At 40.4% G+C, this 16930-nt stretch overlaps 1 protein-coding gene across 2 annotated transcripts in view; it reads left to right on the top strand.

Moving 5' to 3' along the window:
• PDPN (podoplanin) overlaps positions 1 to 15432 on the top strand; it is a 34942-nt gene extending 19510 nt beyond the window's left edge. The window contains exons 2-6 of one of the 2 annotated variants that reach the window (XM_004013802.5): positions 4140 to 4258; positions 5901 to 6063; positions 12119 to 12157; positions 12703 to 12814; positions 13633 to 15432. In XM_004013802.5, coding sequence (XP_004013851.1) covers positions 4140 to 4258; positions 5901 to 6063; positions 12119 to 12157; positions 12703 to 12814; positions 13633 to 13639 — 440 coding nt within the window. In that variant the 3' untranslated portion in view covers positions 13640 to 15432. Of the gene's footprint in view, positions 1 to 4139; positions 4259 to 5900; positions 6064 to 12118; positions 12158 to 12702 lie in introns of both variants that reach the window. The other variant, XM_060396607.1, reaches the window with a different exon arrangement.
• The last annotated feature ends 1498 nt before the right edge of the window (positions 15433 to 16930 follow it).

Raw genomic sequence — 16930 nt, 5'->3', positions numbered from 1 at the left:
TTTGGGCTATTAAATTTTGATGCAAAGATTAAAATGATTCCCTTGTGTTACTATTTAGTTATATCCAGCAGCTTCAGCTGCATGCAGCAAATTCTGATAAATTCTCTTTTCATTTTTATTCTGTTACAAATATTCTCTTAATTTTCCTTGTTACAGCTTCTTAGATATACCTATCATTTAAAAGTGGACATTTCATTTCCAAATCCATGAAGTTTTTAAAGAATCTTTGATATTAATTTCTCAGTTTGATAGTTAGCATTTAATGGTTCCTTCTCTGTAATCACCCTGTGTATTTTCAGTGTTTTAACTTTATTGAGGCTTTCAATGGCTAAATCAAAGATCTCTCTTGGTAAATGACACATTGCATTTGAAAATATCTGGACTATTTTCAAATATCTTTTGATACTGATTTCTAACATAATTCCACAGTGATAAGAGAACAGACTCTGAATGATTCAAATACTTTTCGGCCATGAAATTTTTGCATCTTGTTTTATGCACCTGGATATTTTCCAGTGTCTCCTGGTTTACAGTCTATGGGAACTTGAAAAGAATTTGTATCCTGCTGTTGTGCGAAAATTGTATAAATCTTAATTATGTTGAATTGGTTCATAGTGGTTTTCAGGTCTACTATATCCTGCTTTTCTGTCTATTCATTCTATTAAGTTTTGAGAGTTTGATATTGAAGCTCCAACTAAAAATCTTAATTTATCTACTTAAAAAATAATTGTAATATGTAATTTTAATACATATGAAAATGCAGAACAATGTAACTTTGTTCTGTATTTTCCATATCTCCTGTAAATGTGTTGTCACACTTTCATAATTAAAAACAAAACAAAACAAAAAATGATTCATAACTAGCACTTTCATCCCCGATAAACATCTCTTCAGTGCTTATTGGCTCTCAAACTTAAACACCTTAGGGTCAAATCAATTTATCACATCATCTTCTTAGAAATAGTAGTTTTTAAAAGAATAACATGTACACACCAATTCCAAAGCATGTGGATGGCTTACAGACAGAGTTGAAAATTTCCATTGGTTCTGACCCACAGGCTAGGGGAGGCTGGGAGTGGCAGGAAGGTGTTCATGTGAGCACAAGGGGACATCACTCTAGAACAGACTGTTATTGCGGGTTTGTTACTGCATTTACATAAACAGATGTGTGTGTTGACTATGCGCACACGTGTCTTAGGAAGAAGAAAATGACTGGAGAGGAAAGACAGCAACACGTGATTTGAATTTCACCATTCAAGAGAAAAGGATGTCAAATGCTGGCTGGACACTCAGCAGTTCATCCGCAAAGCCTTCAGCTGAAATAATGAGAGGGACAAGTGAACATCTCTTGTTAAAGATCAACTTTCCCAGGGAGCAAAAAGAATGCCAGGGCAGCAAGACAAAAGACATGCCTCTTCATCATGAGTGTCATTCATAAAATGCCCTTTTGTCTATTCAGAGCAATTTTAGTTCTTGGCTCTGTGGGCCAAGGGTAGAAAAGAGCAAGAAGGAATTTTTCTCGTTAGGCTTTCAATGAACTGAACTTTCTACGAAAGAATTCAACTTTAACTAACTTAATCCTGTACTTATTTTTTTTTTTTTAAGCAAGGGTGGTTTTTTGCTTTTTAAAGCTAGAGGATGCCGTATGGTAAGTGATGTTGCTGAACACACCAGAAAATGTTTTTAAATGGATGGTTTGTTAAGTGTATTTGAACCTGGAGTAGAAGAAAAGAAAATAGAATGCTAAGTTTTTTAATAAAGACTGCTTGCTTGGCAAAGGGATATTTCTCCTTGAAGTTGATAAATACATTTAACATTTGCTGCGATCATAATCTTAAATCCTTATTGAGAGCTGATCACTACCCCTACTCCCACCCCAGCAACCAGCCAGAAAGGGAGCAATCTATTTGCTGGCACTGAGGTATCAGTTAGTTGCTAACTAATGAAAGCCTTTCCCCACCCAAGATGAGAAAAAAATGCATACGCTTGGGAAGCACTGATTGGCAGCACCAGATCAGTAGTACTCAATGCAAAGAGAAGGCTCATGAAACAAGAGAATTTACTCTAGAGGCTTCCTTCTTCTGTGCATCAGCAAAGAAGCTGTGATCAAATATTTATCAGCTGTGCCTTTGGCTGAGCTATCTAAGCACAAGAGAAAGAAGGAATTTTAAGGCAAGGGCCGGACATCTGCTCTTTAATTAAGCACATAAGTCTCCAACCACCCCCTCCCTCTTGCTCCTGAGCTGTATGTGCTTGCTTATTTTGCAACTGTACTTAGTCACGAAATTTCTTCCAGAGCCACTCTGAGTCTGGGGAGGGAACCCGTGACCAGTGAGTCAGATTTGTTTTAACTTGTGAAAAGGGTTACTGATGAATTGAGATGGCATTCCTACTCAGTCAGGATAAACTCCAATCATTGCAGGAGAGTGTGAAGAAAAGGCCACTTCAAGTTGTCCTCCCTGCATCCCTGTCCCCCCTGCGTCCTGGAAATCAACTTGCAGTCCCACCCCACCTACTCCCTGCTCGTCTGGAAACCTTTTTCAATGGCACAACAGGGCCATTCGTCCCGTGGTGATGCCGAAGAGCCATGGCCAGGGGCTGTGAGGTCTCTCTTTAGTTTAGCTCTGGGTGCACTAAAAGTTCTGTTAGTTATCTCAGCACTCTTATAAGTATATTACCGATCCTCCCTTGTAGATGATGATCCCAACTGTAAAAGAAGAGGTTGAGCTCTATGTCTATCTGTATGAGGTCTGTAGTTAGAGCCAGTGGGCTTAATCATTCAAGCAGACAGCAGTCTCAAAATCAAATGGAGCACAAGGTCGGTTTTAACAAGAAGGAACACCTGCCTTTGGACATTCTGATTTAGTAGGTTTGGGATAGAGCCTGCTAATCAACTTTTTTTTTTTTAAGTGTATTATCTAGCTTTATTTTACTTCTTTTTTTTAATGTATTTATTTTTAATTGGAGGATAATTGCTTTACAGTGTTGTATTGGTTTCTGCCACACATCAAAATCAATCAGCCATAGGTATACATATGTCCCTTTGCACTTGAACCTTCCTTTCAACTACCACCCCATCCTACCTCCCTGGGTTATCACAGAGCACTGAGTTGAGCTCCCTGAGGCATACGGCAAATTTCCACTGGGTATCTATTTTATTAATACATATGGTAATGGATGGGGCTTCCCGGGTGATTCAGACGGTAAAGACCATGCCTGCAATGCAGGAGACCTGGGTTTGAGCCCCGGGTTGGGAAGATCCCCTGGGGAAGGGAATGGCAACCCACTCCAGTATTGCTTGGAGAATTCCACGGACAGAGGAGCCTGACAGGCTAGTCGATGGCATGTCAGAGCTGGACACTGAGTGGCCAACAGTTTGACACTTGCATGGTAATATATATATGTTAATGCTGCTCTCTTCAATTCGCCCCGTCCTCTCCTTCCCTCACCGCGTCCACAGGTTTGTTCTCTATGTCTGTGTCTTTACTGTTGCCCTACAAATAGGTTCATTAGTACCGTTTTTCTGGATTCCATGTATATGCATTAATATATGATATTTATTTTCCTCTTTCCAACTTACTTCACTCTTTATAACAGAAAGCCTACTAATCAATATATTCAGAAATCTTTCCAGACTCTAATTGAGAATTTTTCTGGGTCTATATGAAATTCTATTAACCTAAATGCATTAATTCTTTATATGAAATGGCACCAGAAAGAATCAGGTTCATTATTGAAAGAAAAGTCAAGGTGTAAACACACACACACACACACACACAGTCCAGCATGCCTCAGTCACACACACACACACACACACACACACACACACACACACACAGTCCAGCATGCCTCAGTCACACACACACACACACACACACAGAGTCCAGCATGCCTCAGTGGGAACCAGGGAGGGTCTGGCTGCTTCACCTTTTTGGAGTCCCATCTTCCTTTCTTTTACAGTGGAGATGACCAGGCTGTTCTATATATGTAGAATGGTTTGTGTTAAGCCAGAATGAAAACTCCCTAAAAAGGACAAAATACCCAAAAGAAATGAAAAACAAAAAATCTGATTGTAGCTGACCAGTTAGGCCTGCCCATATGATTTCACCTGGAGGTCTGACTCAGTCTCCCCTTTTCAGCCAGCACGGTCCGCCCAGAAGATGATGTGACTACAGGTGTGAAAAATGAGCAGACGACCCTGGGTGTGGAAGATTACATGACAACCCCAGCTGCCAGTAAAGAATCCTTGGCAACTCCGGTGAGTGTAGCAGGAAGAGAGGAAGTTGCTTCATAGGCATGTGATCACATGCAAGGATATTTTGAGACTGGCTCATTTCAGTATACTTGAGCATAATGCCCCCAGTGTTAATCCATGTTGTAGCATGTGTAAGAATATTTTCCCTTTGGAGGTTGAATAATATTCCACTGTATGTAAGTAAATATTACATTTTCTTCATGCATTCGGATTGCTTCCAGCTCTTGGCTATTGTGAATAATGCTGCTATGAACATGGACGTGCAAATAGCTTCCAAACCCTGCTTTTAATTCTTTTGGGTTTATACTCAGAAGTAGCATTGCTGGATCATATGCTAGTTCTATTTTCAATTTTTCTGAGGACATCCATTCTGTTTTCCCTAGCGTTGCAACCATTCTACGACCCCATCAACAGTGCACAATGGTTCCAATTTATTTTCTGTTCTTTTGATAGTAGCCACCCTAACTGGTATGAGGTGATAATCTCATTGTGCTTTTGATTCGTTTTTCTCTGATAAGTAGTGCGATTGAGTATCTTTTGCATGTTTGTTGGCAGTTGTGTACCATATTTGGAGATTGATTTACTCAAGTCTTTTTTCCCATTTTTAAAATCAAGTTATTAGATTTTTTTTGTTATTGATTTATAGGAGTTCTGTATACTTTTATCAGACAATATGATTTGTGAGTATTTTCTCCCATTCCATAGGTCACCTTTTCATTCTGTTGATTGTGTCCTTTGATGCACAAAGTTTTTAAGCTTGATATAATTCCACTGATCTATGTTTGTTTGTTTTTTTGCCTGTACTCATTAGCTTGTTGAATGCTATATTGACACGAACTTTAGAGTCGAACAGAACCATTTCCAATTCTTATTCTGTTGCTTGTTGACTATGTGAGCTTGGGCATATTATCTCATCTCTCTAAGCCTTGTTCATATTATAGGGCTAATAATAGAATTTACTTCTTGAAACTTCCCTGGTGGTCCAATGGTTAAGAATCTGCTTTCCAGTGCAGGGATATGGGTTCAATCCCTGGTTGTGGAACTAAGATCCCACATGCTGTGGGGCAGCTAAGCCCATGTGCTGCAACTACTGAGCTTGCACACTCTGGAGCCCTCGAGTCACAACTAGAGAAGCCCACACCCAGCAAGAAAGACCCAAAGCAGCCAAAAATAACTAAAAAAAAAAAAAAAGAATAGAACTTATTTCTTAGGGATTTTTTGTGGTGTTAATGCAGAGGTATTTAGAGGGCATAGCAAATGGTAAGCTCTGGGGGAGAAAGGGCATTAAAAATAATACAACATAATATGTGCTGAATAAACATTACAGGAAAAAAAGTACCCTTCAAGTTCAAGGGAGGAAAAGGATTAATGACTAGTGACCCAGTATTTTCTAAAAAGTTACACCTCAGGAAGTCAGCATGCTCAACATTTGGGATTTATTTCTGACATGATTTTATTCCTGTCCTGATTTTATTCCTGTCTCCACTCTAGTTTCTTGTGCTTGTTATCTTGTTTCCACTTTAAATTTATGTCATCATATAGCTTATATATTTAAGCTACTTTAAGTCCATTTCTGACATAAGATAGAGTATATATTTTACAGTATTAAGTCTTATTTCTGTTTTGCCTTTTATATCTCCAATAGATGCCAACAGGAACAGAGAATGTAACATACAGTCACGGAGAAGATCTACCAACTGCCGAAAGCACAACAGCCAAAAGCACACCTGCCAAGAGCACAGCTGCCAAGAACACACCTGCCAAGAGCACAGTCCATACCCATGTACCAGCGACTAGTCACTCCCAGGGTAAGAAAAACAGTCACCCCAGTACGGGTTGATCTTCTTTTGCACCATCAATGCATTCCCCAAAATCCAGGGACAAATATAATCATCAATATGGCATGTGTTGGAATGTAAGCACTAATTTTGAACCAAGCTTTGTGTGGTAGGTTCAGAGTTCATATTTATTGGGTTGTTGAATTCTGCTCTCTACTTCAAATGACACCCAGTGATAATGCCCCCACAAAAGTAAGTGAGATAGCTACTAGTGTGATATTGCTGACCCTAAGCTGATATAATGCTACACAAAAAAACTTTGTGTTGACACGCAAGAGGGTAACAGTTAGCCAACCTATGTATATCTTAGTAGATTCTGTCCTAACATTGAAACTCAACATTCAAAAAACTACAATCATGGTATCCAGTCCCATCAGTTCCTGGCAAATAGAAGGGGGAAAAGTGGAAGCAATAACAGATTTTATTTTCTTAGGCTCCAAAATCACTATGAATGGTGACTGCAGTGAAATTAAAAGACACTTGCTCCTTGGAAAGAAAGTTATGCCAAACCTAGATAGCACATTAAACAAAAGCCTGTATAGTCAAAGCTATGGTTTTTCCAGTAGTCATGTATGGATATGAGAGTTAGACCATAAAGAAGGCTGAATGCCAAAGAATTGATGCTTTTGAACTGTGGTCCTTGAGAAGACTCCCTTGGACTGCAAGGAGATCATGCCACTCAACACTAAATAAAACCTGAGTATTCATTGGAAAGATTGATGCTGAAACTGAAGTTCCCAATACCTGATGCAGGGAGCTAACTCATTGGAAGAGACCCTGATGCTGGGAAATATTGAAGGCAAAAGAAGAAGGGAGCAGGAGAGGATGATATGGTTCGATAGGATCATCAACTCAACGGACATGAATTTGAGCAAACTCCAGGAGACAGTGGAAGACCAAGGAGCCTGGTGTGCTGGAGTCCGTGGGGTCACAAAGAGTTGGACACAACTTAGTGACTGAACAGCAGTAACATTGCTAACATTTACCATCTTACTGTACCTTGAGTTCATATCTGTACACATGGTGCAAGAATCTATTCTAAGCCTGTCTTACCAGGCTTTGGGGTTATACTTTACAGCTGGTATATGCAGCAATGTGAATGGAGGCGCACCTTGGGGAGAAATCCTGAAGGACGGCTTTGAGTCTGCATCACTATTATGAGGTTTAGACCATCACTAATGATTGTGAGGAAAGACGATTGCCATTACAACCTAGTAAGAGGAAGAGCTTCCTATTTCCAGAGCTTTCTTGAAAGAAATTCAGGTGTTTGGGCTATTTTTTAAATATGCCTTATTTTGTAGTAGATAAGGGTGGAAGAGAAAAGGGACTAATCTTCTAGTAACTGCAATGAATGCTTGCTAACCTGAGCAATTTCCTATCATATGTACCTAGTTAGGTGTTTTCATCTTTAAATGAAAGTGAACATAAGGACCTCTCCTGAACCCATGATTCCTAAAGCTAGCTGCACAGCTGAACACCTAGAAAGTTAGTCCTTATTGTTTGATATACAATTCCCAATCACCAACCTGTTTTTAAAATTCTAAAGCACTTTTGGAGATTTTTTAAATGCTTTGTATTTGTATACCTATGGTCACAGCAGCATTATACACCATAGTTGAAATATGGAAGCAACCCAACTGTCCATGAAAAGATGATTGGGTAAACAAAATGTGTCATATACATGCAATGGAATATTATTTAGCCTTTAAAAGGAAGAAAATTCTCACACATGCTATAACATGGATGAACCTTGAGGACTAAATGGAATAAACCAGTCACCAAAAGACAAATACTCTGTGATTCCACTTAGATGAGGTACATAGAGTAGTCAAATCATAGAAAGCGGAATGGTGGTTGCCAGGGGTTGGGGAGGGGAGGGAATGGAGATGGGTAGAGAGTATCAGTTTTGCAAGGTGAAGAGTTATGGAGATGGATGGGGCTGATGGTTGCACACCAGGTGAGTGTACATGATACCATCAGAGTATACTTTAAACTGGTGAAGATAGTAATGTTTATATTATGCATATTCTACTACAAAGATAGAAAAGTTTCATCATATGCTTAGAAAATGATGCCTATGGGTTACTCTAAGATACTAAAGAAATGGTTGGCATTAAACACCAGAGCAAACTAAATAGGGTTAAACAAGGAAAGAATCAATATAATTAATCATTGGAAACATTTCAAAATTTTGGAGAAGCATTGATCATTTGTAATAAGAGCTGACAGCTTATTCATGGCAAGCCGAAAATGGAGCATTCCAAGTTGAGTGTTTTTTTTTTAATATCATACCAGAATATTTCTCCTATTCCTTAAAAAGAAAATGTCTCAATTTCCTGGAAAATACTCATGATTACTTTCTTGTCTGTCCTCTTCCCCACCCTGTCACAAATACTGTGACTTATGACACATTCCTACTTCATGCATCAATGTTCCAAGAAATTTTCACATGTGAGTTAAAATGTAATTATGAATACTTGACTTTTTAAGAGGTAATTTTATTAGGACTGCAAATGCCTTTACCATCAAATGCCCAAGTTTGATGATATTCATGTGCATGATACATTCGAGTGATCACAGTCGGTGTAATTGGGAAGAGGCTTAGGGAGTATAAGGCTAGTAAACTTTAATTTAGTGATGAATCATCCACAAACTTTATTTTGGTAATATATTTTCTGGAAAATGGTGTCATGATGGTGGTAATGTTGTGTTATGAGCCCAGTATGTTGTGTCATGAGCCACCATGTTAAGACATGAAAAGCAAATGTTTGACCTGTCTCTACTGGTAGTTGTCAGCCAGGTATAACATTTAGGGAGTTGATAGGATGACACCTTTCTTCTGGGCAGGCCTCAAACCCAGAAGTCTCCCAGCTGTTTTTTTATGTGAGTTGGCATGATTAGCTTGAGTTCCATGTAAATGTTCTAGAGCCATGGGGTCAGCTCATGCAGGAAGAGATGGGTTCAAGGACCTGTTCTCTGGGGCCATGAAGTTAAAAGACACTTGCTACTTGGAAGGAAAGCTATAACAAACCTAGACATTACATTAAAGAGCAGAGACATCACTTTGCCAAAAAACGTCCATGTAGTGAAAGTTATGGTCTTTCTAGTAGTCATGTATGGATGTTAGAGTTGGACCGCAAAGAGGGCTGAGAACTGAAGAACTGATGCTTTCAAACTGTGGTGTTAGAGAAGACTTTGAGAGTCCCTTGGACTGCACAGAGATCAAACTAGTCAATCCTAAAGGATATCAACCCTGAATATTCATTGGAAGGACTATTGCTGAAGCTTCAGTATTTTGACCACCTGATGCAAACAGTTGACTCTTTGGTACAGATCATGATGCTAGGAAAGATTGAGGGCAGGAGGAGAAGGGGACGACAGAGGATGAGATGATTGGATGGCATCACTTGACTCAGTGGACATTAGTTTGAGCAAATTCCTGGAGATAGTGGAGGACAGAGGAGACTGGCAGGCTGCAGTCCATGGGGTCTTAAAGAATCAGACACAACTTAGCTATTGAACAATGACAACTCTGGGGCCACCTTGAAAGGATGTCTTTTTTTTTGAAGATGGACCTGATACAGAGTGGATAACTTCTTTTCTTCCCAAATCAACCATTAGAAAAAGTAACTGTCTTATAGTTGATGGTTGGCTGGTTCCACTTTTGATTAGGAGAGTATTGGATATCTGATATTTTTCAAATCATGAGCTAAGATTCTAGAGCTGAGCCTGATTAAATCACATCTCTCTGTTGTCTCATTAAATTAAGGCCTCTTGACTTTTTCTTCATAAACAACTACCACCCAGAAGAGTGAAGGGCTCAGTATACCAAGAAGTTGATGGGAGAAACAAAAGGCCTTTTATTTTTTAATAGAATTGTGTAAAAATTATCTAAAGAAAAAATTGTTATTCTCTTACTTTCAGAGAGGTATTCATAGTTAAGCAACTTATATCCACATGCTAGGTAAATAATATTCACATTTGAACCACTAAATTAGAGTTAGCTGCAGATAGAAATCCTATAATAATAGCGCCATAAATACAAAGGGAATTCCAGAAAAACATCTACTTCTGCTTTATTGACTACGCCAAAGCCTTTGACTGTGTGGATTACAACAAACTGCGGAAAACTCTTAGAGATGGGAATACCAGACCACCCTACCTACCACCTGAGTATCTGTATGCAGGTCAAGAAGCAACAGTTAGAACTGGACATGAAACAACAGACTGGTTCCAAATAGGGAAAGGAGTACATCAAGGCTGTATATTGTCACCCTGCTTATTAAAGTTATATGCAAAGTACATCATGAGAAATGCCAGGCTGGATGAAGCGCAAGCTGGAATTAAGACTGCCGGGAGAAATACCAATAACCTCACATATGCAGATGTCACCACCCTTATGGCAGAAAGTGGAAAAGAACTAAACAGCCTCTTGATGAAAGTGAAAGAAGAGGGTGAAAAAGTTGGCTTAAAACTCAACATTCAGAACACTAAGATCATGGCATCTGGTCCCATCATTTCATGGCAAATAGATGGGGAAACAAACGGAAATAATGAGAGAGTTTATTTTTGCTGCTGCTGCTGCTGCTAAGTCGCTTCAGTTGTGTCCGACTCTGTGCGACCCCAGAGATGGCAGCCCACCAGGCTCCCCCGTCCCTGGGATTTTCCAGGCAAGAACACTGGAGTGGGCTGCCATTTCCTTCTCCAATGCATGAAAGTGAAAAGTGAAAGTGAAATCACTTAGTCGTGTCCGACTCTTCTCGACCCCATGGACTGCAGCCCACCAGGCTCCTCGGCCCATGGGATTTTCCCGGCAAGAGTCCTGGAGTGGGGTGCCGTCACCTTCTCCGACTCTATTTTTGGGGGGCTCCCAAATCACTGCAAATGATGACTGCAGCCATGAAATTAAAAGATACTTACTCCTTGGAAGAAAAGCTATGACCAACCTAAATATCATACTAAAAAGCAGAGATATTACTTTGCCAACAAAAGTCTGTCTAGTCATAGCTATGGTTTTCCAGTAGTCGTGTATGGATGTGAGAGTTGGAGTATAGGGAAAGCTGAGCACCAAAGAATTGATGCTTTTGAGCTGTGGTGTCAGAGAAGACTCTTGAGAGTCCCTCGGACTAAAAGGAGATCAAACCTGTCAATCCTAAAGGAAATCAGTCCTGAATACTCAGTGGAAGGACTGATGCTGAAGCTGAAACCCCAATACTTTGACCACCTAATGGGAAGAAGTGACTTATTAGAAAAGACCCTGATGCTGGGAAAGATTGAAGCTAGGAGGAGAAAGGGACAACAGAGAATGAGATGGTTGGATGGCATCACCAACTCAATGGACACAAGTTTGCGCAAGCTCCGGGAGTTGGTGATGGACAGGGAAGTCTGGTGTGCTGCAGTCCATGGGGTCACAAAGAGTCAGACATGACAGCAACTAAACTGAATGAACTGAAAATACAAAGGGTATAGTCTCATTAAGCTTAAGTGCCCTGTAAGATCTGGATTTTCTATGAGAGAAAAGGAAATTGATATCACAAGATGGGTGATATCACAGTCTTGACCACAACTTCCAAAACATTTTGCTCTCAAAATGATGTTTCTTCAAAATAAACCTCCTCCCAATGGGTGAGTTTTTCATAATCTTGACTTTGCACCAAAAATCAACAGCCTTGGATTCTTTTGTTACCCTAACTTCTGAAATCTTTGGCCATTTATTTAAGATCTCTCTGGGTGAGTTACCTTGATTCTGCTCTCTACAGTGGGTGGTGAAAAAAGTAACATTTACCGAAAAACTATGGACTCATAGGTGTGAAGAAGCATTCATAAATTCAATAAATAATAGTTTTAAAGACAGGATCACATCAGAGCCTGCTTAAAAGTCCCCTGATCCAATTTACTTAAGAAATTATCCTCTTTGCTTGTGTTTTACTACCTTCCACTTAGAGTAAATCCATCTTCTGCCAATTGTTAAATTATAGTTACTAACTCCTAATAATTCTATATCATTGCAACTCTCTCTTTATAGGGAAAACAGATGGAGAAAAACCAAAAAGCACTCAGAAAGGTGGGTTGATTTTGTTATCAAAACTTTCTTACAGGAGTTTTTAAGAAGGTTTCTTTGAACTTTAATCTTTGTGATGAATTAACATTCTTTCCTGGATTGTAATCATCTGGGAGCAGAAAACCTTTTGAAAATGTTTCAAATCTCTTAAGAGAGAAAAGGGAATTGCCTGTATTTGAAAATAAGCAAATCACAAGTGAGTCTTCACAACAGCTGTGGAGAATGGTGTCATATCACAATTTATGGTTCCTAAGAATGGAAATAGGGGCTAATTTAATAGCCCTATGTACACAAAAGCTACCCAGTAATTAACAGTGAAGCCACTTAGTCAGAGTAATATGCTGCTTGATATATCTTGAGATCCAGAAATCTTTCTGTGATTAGATTAACCCCAGCTTTTCTCCCCTTCGAAGTCACCTCCTACTAGATAGATAGAAGACAAACATAGAGCATAATTTGTTATCTACAGTGGGCCTATGACATTGCTTATTGCTGCTGTATTGTTCAACTGGGGACTATGTTTTTTTTTTTTTTTCTGTCTCATTCAGGTGGCTTTTCAGTGGGGACCCTGGTTGGAATCATTGTTGGGGTCTTACTAGGCATCGCAGTCATTGGTGGAATCATCTCTGTGATTGTTCGGAAAATGTCGGGACGATACTCGTAAGTATAAACCTTAGGCTCTTGTGATAGGTAAATGAAGGGACTGGTTTCCAACCTTTGAACTAACACACACTCTAAATAAAGATCATGTGCAGAAGCCACCAACCTCCCTAAGCACTGCATCTGAAGCGTCCCCTTGTAGGTTTCCAAGAGAGCACCCCAGATGGCTCTTCAGCTATTGATTGATTTCCATTCAATCTGACCCAATTTGACCTCTTAATTTTCCAACTCAGTGAACTTGAAGGAAAACCCAAACCAAGTTTTAATGATACCCAATCACCCTACTACCAGTCGTCAGAGGCAGGTGGTTCTCAGAAGAACATTAGTGGCAGAGCAAGGACCCTATTCCGATGAGGAGTTCCACTGGTGCTGGGGCCCCTCCCTCCACTCCTGACCCACAGGCATTCATGCACCCAAGGAAAGGAGTTATTTCTCCATTAAAATTTCCTAGGAATTCAGAGCATTTCAAATTCATAGCCAGAGGAAAACATTTTCTTATTTCTGTTGGGGAGATAATATATGATTAAATGGGGAGAGGATGAATGTTATATGACTGGGGGAGGGGGTGGTCACGGGACACAAGCCGAAATACAGTTGCAGATTTATGGGTCTGGAAATGCCCGGGAACCTGACCCTAGGTCAGGCCTGAATTTTATCCTGAGAATCAGGCCTGGAAGAGGGATGAACAGGGAGAGAAGAGCCCCAGGACCCAGGACTGGAAGATGTAGAAAAAGGACCATCAGAACAATGACTCACCAGGTTAGTAGTCACAATGCCAGTAAATGAAGTGACAGTCACCTTTCTCTTTGTCTTCACAGGCCCTAAAGTGCTAAAGAATTGTGCTGTCCTGCAATACATTTTAAAAAAGAGTTTCCGACATCCCCCCGACCCTCGTCCCTGAGCACATGGAGAAGATGACCCGTGGAATTGCTTCACCACCACACTCAAAATCCACGGTGATCCCTCCACTCGCTAAAACCTAAGGAAAGAGTATTCATAAGACGTGCTCCTATAAGCCTTTGTCTTTTGAAAAAAAAAGTTATAATATAAATTTTGTGTGTGATTTGAAAGGCAAAATGCATAGAAAATGGAGCAAAGCTGTGTTAAACCTGATTTGTAACTAAACAGACAATAGATTAAGTTGGCCAAAAAGTTCGTTAAGGTTTTTACCGTAAGATCTTACAGAAAAATCTGAACAAACTTTATGGCCAACACAATCATTCAGTGAATGTCAGAAGCTGTAATTGTCTTTGTTTTTGTCTTTGTAATTAGCCTTTGTTTTGACTCTCCTCTGTTATTGTTAAAATGCGAAAGAATCTGAAAATATTTATACCAATGGCGTCCTTGGGAGTAGAGCTATGTCGGTTAGTGGCATAAGTCCTTTGCAGTTTCTGATCTGTTAAACATACACATTCTGGTCCAGTGGGGTCCGTTTTTAGAGCCTGATTTGGTATGGATAGTGAAGTAGAAAATTTATACTTGTATAATATGTAATTAGCAACTGGCTTTCACTGGTCCAGATAAAGCATTTCAAAGACATCTATTTTAGATCGTAAATAGAAGTCTTACTTTGGGGAAGGCATTTTGTTTCTCACACCAAGGGTCTCGGTGTACTCTGCTGTCTTCTCCATCGAAGACTTGATGAGTCAAAGGTTTGTTTGTATACAAGTATAAATTTTTTGCTTCCATTTTGCCCAGATGATAGAGATCCAGACCTGACGGGGTGGCCTTCTCACTTCCCCATCACCCAAGTCCTCCATATTGGCATCTTTGTTCTGCAATATGAGGACCTCAGCCCTGGGTGCAAAAAAGGCTGTGGAGGCCCAGTGATGCCAGAGGCTCCGGTGTTCCAGGAACTGAGAGCCGCAGTGGTCCCCAAACCCTGTGTGTGCTTGTGACAAACAAAAACCTGTCAGCTTCCTAGCATTTACTTTCTGCTTCCGAGGAAAGAAATGGGAATGCTAATTTTTAAAAAGCAACTGGATTTAGAGACTTTATCTTAAAATGGAAGCTGTTTCTGATTTTCACGAGATCCCACATATTTCAGTGGGGTCATGATTGACAATTCTGTATTGGCACCATGCAGCTCAGGACACTTCCCATAGGCCTCTCCCCTACACAAAAAGGTTTTACGCTGAGCTGTGTCACAGCTGTGGTTATACATTTCTGATAGCCTCTGAATTCATCAGGTTCATAAAACAGGAAAAAGTAGACCATCAGTCAGAAAGCCTGGCCTGTTCCCCTACCTTTTGCAGTAATGGGTGGATGTAATTTTAAACGGTATGCCCTTGTGTCACTCAAGTCCAGCTAGTCCAATATCCCAGGTTCAATATTTGAACATCAACTGATAGAGAAAACGGGCTTTGGAAATGCTTTATGAATCTCTTAAATACCCTTCCATTTCATCACTCAGATTTCTGAACAGGAGTTGGGAATAATGTTAATTTCCTCTTTCTTATTCTCTTTTTTTTTCTTACTGTGAAAAATAATAGTCAACCCCAAGTCATACACTGGACCCATCACCTGCTGGGACAGGGCTATGGATTTCCTGGTCACATCTGTGTTGTGCTCAATGCAGTGTAGACATGTTTTAAAATAAAACAGATGATTGAGTATAACAGTGAGTCAGATTTGTGATTGGGAATCTCCATCAAGGTTGGATCACCCCTGAGTACATCTCCAGAAAAGATTACACATTATATAAACATCTGCCTCTTGACTTGACTGAGAGTGAATTATAAATGGTCATAGGAGGTACATCCATGGGGAAGAAATATAACTGGACCTTTTACCCAGGGCTCTGCCAAAGTAGGGAAGTTAAGGTCAAGTGGAGGAATGGGAAGAAAAGTGGAACTTTGGGATTAGTTTTGCTCACTCTGGTCACAAAATGTTAATCAGGTTTTGCCTGGCTCCTGATTTCTTTGCCCTGGAGACTGGAGCCAGGAAAGGGGAACAGTTATACCTTGCTCCTGCCAGCCTACCTGGGAACCTGACCTCAGGTGGGTAGGGCTTGACCGCCTAAGAAAAGGTGGTAATAACCGTTGTGAAGGTTTTCTAACTGCCTATGGCGTGGGATGCACATCGCTGCAGAATTCCTGTTCCTGGGACATCTCACTGCTTCTTGACCCTCAGCGCAAGCACTCTGCAGTGTCTAGAGACTGGAGCAACCAGGCCCTCCGTCAGTCTGCCTACTCCCGCACCGCCCCATGTGGGACTCTAATGCCACACCTGCGTCTCTCCCCTCCAACCCTATCTCTATTCGTAGAGGTTGGATTTAGCATCATACCTTCCTCATAATACTCAGTTTTTGTTAAGGCAGGGTTGTTGAATTTGCCAGATGTCTGGAATCCTGAGTGCCTGTTTCTAGGCAAAACTAACAGGAGAGGACTTGAAACTAGCCATTTTCTAGGAGAAAACTAACCACATCCATCTAAGTCCCACAGACTCCCAGGCCATCCGCTATGTCAAGTGTCAATTTATACACACCACCCGCAGGAAACTATTGGGACCAAACAGACTGCCAAAAGCACTGGGACTTTAAGGAAGCAACTCCATCCTCTCTTCTCTTAGAGATGCCTGGGGACCAAGCAGTGCTGCAGTTAACTGTTTGTGAGGTAGCAAAGCATCGTTTGGGCTTCCCCGGTGGCTCAGACGGTAAAGAATCTGCCTGCAATGCAGGATACCTGGGTTCGATCCCTGGGTCAGGAAAATCCCCTGGAGAAGGGAATGGCTACCCACTCCAGTATTCTTGCCTGGAGAATTCCACAGACAGAAGAGCCTGGCAGGCTATAGTCTATGGGGTTGCAAAGAGTCGGACACGACTTAGCAACTAACATACACACAGAGCATCGTCTTAACCCTTTTTTCTTTCAACCTGGGAGAACCAGGTTGAAACCAAAACACAAGACTTAGTTCTGCTTTAATGAACAAAGAATGAGTAACTTAACCTCTAACTCTTTCCATCTTTATTTTAATTTATATTGATTTAGTATCCAGGTTTGCTCCTGACAAATGCTTTGATGGGGCATAATGCATGTTCTGACATAAAAACTTTGTTTGCTGATCTGAAGTCCAGTGGAAGTAGAATTTCTCTGAAATAGAGCTGGATCTTAGCAC

Source organism: Ovis aries, chromosome 12 (genome assembly GCF_016772045.2).
Source record: "Ovis aries strain OAR_USU_Benz2616 breed Rambouillet chromosome 12, ARS-UI_Ramb_v3.0, whole genome shotgun sequence".
NCBI classification, from domain to species: domain Eukaryota; kingdom Metazoa; phylum Chordata; class Mammalia; order Artiodactyla; family Bovidae; genus Ovis; species Ovis aries.
The sequence above is the reverse complement of the archived record's forward strand: the minus strand, read 5'-3'. Positions and strand labels throughout refer to the sequence as shown.